This window comes from Puma concolor, chromosome C2, assembly GCF_028749965.1.
Source record: "Puma concolor isolate L17-30 chromosome C2, mPumCon1.1.hap2, whole genome shotgun sequence".
NCBI classification, from domain to species: domain Eukaryota; kingdom Metazoa; phylum Chordata; class Mammalia; order Carnivora; family Felidae; genus Puma; species Puma concolor.
The window spans coordinates 41,401,761-41,409,593 of NC_141675.1; the positions used below are offsets into that span (position 1 = coordinate 41,401,761).

At 46.8% G+C, this 7,833-nt stretch overlaps 1 protein-coding gene across 2 annotated transcripts in view; it reads right to left on the minus strand.

Moving 5' to 3' along the window:
- Positions 1–4,364, minus strand: part of PLOD2 (procollagen-lysine,2-oxoglutarate 5-dioxygenase 2) — a 101,572-nt gene extending 97,208 nt beyond the window's left edge. For both annotated transcript variants that reach the window (XM_025913170.2, XM_025913169.2), the window contains exon 1: positions 4,105–4,364. In XM_025913170.2, coding sequence (XP_025768955.2) covers positions 4,105–4,225 — 121 coding nt within the window. In that variant the 5' untranslated portion in view covers positions 4,226–4,364. The remainder of the gene's footprint in view (positions 1–4,104) is intronic.
- Between the last annotated feature and the right edge of the window lie 3,469 nt (positions 4,365–7,833).

The following is a 7,833-nucleotide window of genomic DNA, read 5'->3' on the forward strand; positions in this document are numbered from 1 at the left end:
GTGGGCCAGAAACTCAACAAATATACATTGAGAACCTTGGTGACAGAACAGGGAAGATACTGTGACGAGCACAAAAATGAATAACTTCGTCCCTCACTTCAAAGAATTTACAGTTTGTTAAACATAAAAATCAATCATACAGGGGTGCCTGGGTGGCTCAGTCAGTTAAGCGTCCGACTTCGGCTCAGGTCATGATCTCACAGTTCGTGGGTTTGACTCCCATGTCGGGCTCTGTGCTGACAGCTCAGAGCCTGGAGCCTGCTTCAGATTCTCTGTCTCCTTCTCTCTCTGCCCTTCCCCACTTATGCTCTGTTTCTCTCTGTCTCAAAAATAAACATTAAAAAAAAAGCAATCATAAAAGTAGGTATTATTTATATAAACCAACTGCATTAAAAAGTGAGAAAGTGAGCCAAACAAAAGACAGTAAGGGAAAGGATCTCCAAGGAGCTAGACTTACCAATGAATAGAATTTCAAAGAGAACAGACAGACACAGAAATTTGAGAGTATTGTACATGCAGACCTGCTGGGTATGTGAATTATTAATTCCACTAGACATTACTCAACTGTCCTCCAAGGATGATGCACTTCAACCAGTAGTTTGCAGGTTCCGATCCTCAAAAGAGTTGTTATGATCAGAGTTTATTCTTAAAATGTCTAAGTTGGTGTGATGGGAAGAAAGGGGTATTTTAATTTAACTTTCATTTACTATCCTCACATTCTCCAGAGGTGTTTTCTATGTCCCTTTTTATATTACGAAATAAAAGGCACAGTCTTTTTACGCATGATGAGTTGTTCCATGCGGCTGGAGCCCAGGACACAGAAAATGTGCAGAAGGACAAGCCTCTCTCTGTCTCTCTCTCTGTCTCTCCCTTCCAGAGGTTTCTCTCTTTCTCTCTCTCTCTCTCTCTCTCTCTCTCTCTCTCTCTCTCTCCACACCCCCTTCCAGAGGTTTCTCCAGGACCTTGGTCTTCCCTTCTCCACCCCCCAAATTGCCAGTTTGCATCAGCAGATCGGACAAACCTTTGCTTTCCTCCCTGAATGTGCCAGAGTAAATTAAAGAGTTTATAAATGAACATGGTTGAAAAATACTGGTCTTGACAGAAACATCTGAAACCATTTCCTTCATTTTTGCCCAAAACTTGGTTTCTGCCCAACTTAGATCAGGGAATAGTCAAGGTACCTCAGAAAACACACAAAAAGTTTGATCCTGGCCTGGAGACCTGGTTGTAAATACTTGGTGGAAATACATCCACACGTCTCCTTCTCTCATCTGGAAGGCAAAAAACTATAGGAAAGATAAATGAGGGTTTTAATCTGATTTGTGGAAACTCATTAGGAGAGTTTTGCCTCAAAAGCTCCCACAGGGATAAACTTCTATGGTAAAATCCCTATAAATAATTCTAGGAGAAAATAAGTGTTATTAACCAAAATCTTACTTAGATTCTTTCCATGCTAAAAGCAAAGTGGTAACCAAAAAGGAACGAACACAGTACACAAGCAAACTCTCAGTAGGTATAACTAAAAACAATGTTCTCAACTCTGGTCAACACACAGCATCAAACAGAGCTAGGAAAAATGAGATTCCAAAACTTGATTAATGTGATTCAAATAGCACATTCCTTACTACAGTGGAAAAACGGAAAATCACTATAAACATTTGCTTTCAAAAAGGAGTTGCTATTATCATTCCAGTAACACCATAACGCCACACTGCCTCCCATAGGCATAGATTTTTCTAATCCAGGTGTTTTTAACCTCGGGCAATTTTTCCCCTCAGGAGACATTTGGTCCTTTTACATTTTGAGACATTTTCCATTCTCACACTTGGAGGAGGGTGCTTTTGGTATCTAGTGGGTGGGGGCCAAGGATGTTACTAAACATAGAACAATGTGCAGGACGGCCCTTTTCATAAATAATGATCTGGCTCAAAATTTCAACTGGGCCAAGAAAGCCTGGTATAATCCATTTGTCCATGGCTAACTGGGACATGGTGACAAATACAGCTGGAGAGAAATGATAAGCACTTTTCTTAAAGACCTCCTAGTAAGCTAGACAAGTTCGAGTTCTAAAGTTCACTTGATGCTTAGATAGATAAGGAAGTTTCCAATTTAGCTATTCTCAGTTGTAGTATTTTAAGGGAGAAAATGAAACATAGTCCATGACTCTGGCCGTATTATCAAGCAGTGTACCCTCTATGTTTATCAGCTAATCACATTTACCTACACCAAAGTTCAGACTGGCTTCTGCTGCCTCCACATATTACAAATTAATATCTTCCTGCATGTAGGCGCTAACTGAATTCCCCATGCCTACCCACCAAGATCGACCAGAACTCAGATTTCAGCAGCGGGTTTTATATGGTCACTTTCTGAGGAAAACATTTGTATCTACAATTCCCTCTTATGCTACAATCCATTAAATTTTTACTGTCCAGGTCCATGAAACTTAAAAGCCAGAGTGGGAAAGCAAGATGACTTTGACTGTAAGCCTAAAGGAAGGTACAGAGATACCTTCTATTAAAAAGGGGGGGGCTGGGGGGAGACAGTGTTCATAATGCAGTGAACTAAAATATACAAAGCCTGAAGAGGTCCCTCTAAAGGAAGAAAAGCCCTTCGAGGTTATTTTATTTCCCGGTAAGGTTTCCTTGGGTGTTTCAACAAAGAAAGTCATTTTTTTCTAGGGATTTTTTTTTAATGTCCCTATTTCCAAGTTTGCTGGAGGCATTTACTTGTCTATTTTCTAGGTGTTTTACTAGAAGGAAATGTTAAAGTTATGAAAAAAACTTAGTTCAAATTTAAAAGAACCACACAGGTTTCAGAAATGCATTGTGAACCAAACACATTCATCTAGGAGAAAGAAAAGCATCATGTAACTGACAAAAATCCATCTAAATGCTGAAGTTTCTCAAGCTCACAAAGCAAGTACTGTTTGGCAGGAATGTAGAAAGATAGGCAATGCAGCCCACTGAAGCCTTCTGAAACACGTAAAGATAAAGACAAAACTATAGCTTACATGGACTACCTGGGTTCTACATCAAATGTCATTTTCTGACTGTAAACCTGAAATAGAAATTTCTGTCCTTCCGCTTAAAGTTCAAGCAGAAAAACGCCTTATTTGCTTACAAAAAAAAAAAAAAAAAAGACAAAATGATCCTAATTTAAAAAAAGAAACAGTACAGCACAAGGACATTTAAAGGCAAGATCTAATTTCAGAGAGCTGACCATAGAGCCAGAGCACAAAAGTGGAATACTCCAAGGATATCTCCTGCGCAGCAAATGGCACCAGAGTGTGTTTAGACAAACATGTGGTGAGGCTCTTTAATGCTGCTAAATGTAAAAAGTTTTGTTTTACACGAACTTGACTGCACTCTTCGCCGCAGTTCCAGCTTCTGAAAACAAGAAATGGCACCAGGCTTAGGAAAAGGGTGGCTAAGGGGAGATGTGTGTCCACAGCTTCCCCTCCAAATCCCCAAGGAGGAAAGCTGCCGCCTGGAGGTATTGGGTAGCCAGTCCGCCTTAGAGAAAACAGCCAAGGTTTTGAGCGTTGTTTTTGGCAAGAGGTAGGTGTTACCGGCTGCTTCCTGGGGCGCTGGAAGGAATGTGTCACCATCAATCAGAAAGTACACTGAGCCCCGTGTTTAGGTCACAGAGGGAGTACTGCCTCTTCAAACACGAATAAACCATGCCCATTCCAGGACAGGAGGAGAAAGGAGAGTTGCCCGAAAGGTGTTGGTGCCCCGTGACCTGCAAGACGAAAAGGAAACCCCAACTGGTGCTGAAGGAAAACTTCGTGCGCTCCCAGGTTACGGAGAACTCCGAGAACCCGCGAGGGCGGGTACTTCCCCGGGGACCAGCGCCGCCCTAGCGCACTTCTGGGGAAGACCTCAGCCGTCCCGAGGAGGAGGGACGATCACTCACTTCGGTGGTCCTGGCGAAGGGCAGGCTCCCACCTACTCACCTCTGCAGTCCTGGGGAGGGACGCCCCCCCCCACCTACTCACCTGGCCAGCCCCGCACGAAGGGCCAGTGGATGAATGAACTGCCCCCACCCCCACCCCCGCCGGCCGAGCCTCCCGGGACGCGGGCAAACCGCGGGAGGGCTCACCTGTGGGGATGCTGGAAGGCCTCTCCGGGTCTGCACCCACGCAGGGGCTCCAGAGCTGCAAGACGAGCGCCAGCAGCAGCAGCAGCAGCAGCAGCTGCGGCTTCCCGGCGCAGCACCCCATCTTCGGCCTCTCGAGGGCCGGCGCCGGCCCCGGCGCCCCCACTGCCCTGCAGCGGCGCACTTCTCGCGAGAGCGCGGGGACCCCGGTCCGCCCGGGGCCGACGATTGCGGGCGGGAGGCGGCGGGCCAAGTGCGCGCGGCGGAGCGGCGGGAGGGCGGCCGAGACCAGGCCGGCGCGGAGGAGCGGGCGCCCCCCGGCGTCGCGGGCAACTTATAGGCTCCCCGAGGGGGAGGCGACAGGGCGGGCCGCACCCCGGCTATTGGCCGCCGGCTGACCCGCCGCGCCGGTGCGGTCGCCTCCGCTCGCCTTCCCGGGCCCCACGTCTGGGATTGTTTGCTCAACTCCGACCTATTTAAGGAGCTGTCTGCGGCTACGTGTAGAGACTCACGCAGGGCTCTGGCTGGAACAGGGAGCGTGTGCTTAAGTTCGGGAGTGGGGGCCTGGGAGAGTGGGGAGGAGCCGCGGGGAGGCCGGCGCGCGGGCGGCGCTCTCTTCTCTGCTGCCTCAGCACCAGAAGCTTCCCGGGAGCCTCCGAGGGTGCGAATTTGCCCGAGTTCTCCCAAGTGGGTGTCAGACACCCTCTAATCAGAAGCGGCTGCGAACCCTCGACAACCTCGCCAGACTCTTAAGTCCTGGAAACGGAGGGCCCCCACCCTCCACCCCTACCCCCAGGGGGGCGAGCTTCTTCCCTCTGCGGAAGGAGGGCCCTGTTTTTCTTTTACTCTGTAACCTAAAGGTTTTTTTTATGGTCCGGCGAACATTTCTTCCTCCTCCCGCCTGGGCCAGGAGAGCTCTCCAGTAATGGCTTGTAAATCCTGCGGAATGGCAGTCCAGCGTGTGTAACCTGAGGCTGTGCCTTACAAGATCTTCCTTCAGTGCACATGGAAAATTACTCCCAGAGTCGTCGGAGCCATCTCTCAGGTCCCTGGCGCGTCCTCCCCTGCTTCCCGTTTTGACTCACGTCTCAGCAAATTCACTTTCTGTGTACTCCGTCTCGTTACATTTTAGCTAGCCCGGTGTTCAAGCTGTTGGGATGAGCCGGGGCGAAAGCACAGGCGTGACAGTTGTGCTCCATATATTTCATGATATGAGTGAGCTATCCTATGGGAGAAAAAGAATCAGACTGGTAATACGGCAGTATTCTGTAATCTTTTACCGCTCTTTTCCTAAAATGAAAAAAAAAAAAAAAAAAAAAAGATTGGAGCCAACACCTTCTCCCAACTCTGAGCCTTTGAAGTTAAAACAAAATGATTGGGGCGCCTGGGTGGCTCAGAGGGTTAAGCAGTGGACTCTTGGTTTCTGCCCTGGTCGTGATCTCAGGGTTCGTGGTCCGAGCCCCTCCTTGGGCTCTGTGCTGGCAGCAGGGAGTCTGCCTGGGATTCTTTCTCCCTCTCTCTCTATCCCTGCCCCACTCATACTGCCTCTGTCTCTCTCAAAATAAATAAATAAACTTAAAACAAAATGATTGAAAAAGATATCCCATTATGATCAAATTTTCAAGATATATAGATGAGTCACCTCTATATAGATACAGTCGCATATCAGTTTAATGGTCGCGTTAAAAACAGGTGGAAAAACCTGCAAAGAACTGTTGCCTGGGTGTGACGTTTTAGAAAACCATTTCCTATGCCCAGAACTAAGCCAGTTGTTACTGTGTTTTGAAGGTTTGGTCTCAGTATTTTAAGAGGAAAATTGGAGAAAGTTCAGAGAAGGGTAACAAATAATCAAAGAGATGGAAAGTATGACCTATGAGAAGAATGAAATAAGGTTTATTCAGCGTGAAGAAGAAAAAGCTCAGGGATGGATTCCTTAATAACATCCCTCAGTGTGTGGCCAGCGCCACTCCAAAAAACCAGGCAGCAAACAAACAACATCAGTCCTCTGAATCTGAGGACTCAAGGGAATGGCCAGTCTTTGGGCCAAATCTCAGTCTCCAGAATTCCAAAACCTGGCTACTGCACCTGAACTCTGCAAAACTTTGTGAACTGGACTCCTTGCTTCCCTGCTTCCATATCTTCAAGAATTCACCTGCTTAGAGCCTAGCTTTTTGCCCTGCCACAAAAGCCTAGCTTTCGCCCCCGTGCACACTTAAACAGCGTCTCCACCTTGCAAGTGTGTGTGTATTTCAATTGCAAGGTCCACCGATGACTGCAGGTTACGACGACGTTTCTCCTCTATTGAGAGTCACAAGGTCAGGGCTAGAAGGCTTGTATAAAGCCAGTGTTTCTTGGGGATTTTCAGATAGCCAGGCACATTTATCGCTGTCTGAAAGAGCCCCAGTTCTGAAACCAAATCCTTCCTGCCTTCTTATATTTCCAGCTGTCTGCTGAACGTTTCTGCTTGGACATTCCACTGGCACAAACCCCAAATGTCTTTAACTCATCAAATCCAGATCCCACTCACAGCTTCCTCATCTCTGTTAATGATACTTTTCCTCTCTAACTCACATAGCCTCAGACATTTTCTACTTCTCTCCTTCCACCCCCGTAACACACAGAACTAGATTCCAAAGCCTGTCATTTTTTCCCTTGGACATTTTCACTCCGTCTATTCCTTTCCATTCTCACTGCCACCTCACCAACGCACTCCTGAATATATCCTAACTGTGCTGCCTGAATGGTTTCCTAACTGGTCACCCACCCGTATACCCCCCCCTGCCCCGGTACAATACCACTGTATCTATCACAGGTAGTTTCATCATACTCAGATATCCTTTTGATTACTTTATCCCCAAACTCAGAGATTTCATAAGGAATTTGGAAACAATCCAAATCCCTTAACATAGAATTCACATTCTGTTACTATCAAACCTAATCACCTCCCCACCCCCCCCCATACCCTATACACAACCAATATGGTTTGCTTTATTGTCTCCCAAAGCATACAAAGACTTTGTCATTTTTATTCGCTAGAGTTTGGGTAAAAATCACTGTATTCATTTGGCTTTTTCCAGAGGCCAACCCTGAGCCACGATTCAAGGATCAACAGTTTGTTGGGAGTTTCAAAGGAAAGGGGTAGCTGAGGATGAACTGGCAGAGGAAAGGGAATTTAGTCCATAATGGGTGCATTATTAAATCTACAGCAGTGAGTGACTGGAGTTCAATCCAACAGAATTGATGTACTTACCCTTCCAAAATAACCTGGCCAAGGGGGAGAGAACTGGGGTATATATATACCCTAACACTCATTAGTCATTAAGAACTGAGGGAAACTTGTTAATTCTGAGGCATTCCCAGCCTGGCTATGCTGTAGGCATAGCAGGATCCCAGTAATGATGCAGCTCTTGGCCGTAAGTCAGGTTGGCATATTCAGAAATGGTAAAAAGCTCTGAGGAAAAATGAGAGGAGCACTAACAGCATCTACTCAGCCACCATGTCTCCGTTCATGTCGTCCCTCCGTCTAATAAGCTCCTCTCCAAACCTTCCCTCCTCCTTTCATTAGGCTAACTTTTGTCAGGCTCAGGGGCTACCTCCTATAGGAAGCCCAACTTTGGTGCCTCATCCTACCTCAGGCTGGGTTAGGTACCCCTGTTCCAGGCTTTCTAACTCCTTAAACAAACCTCTCTCGTTTTGGACAGTTTTTTTATCTGACAGTTTGTTTATTGAGGG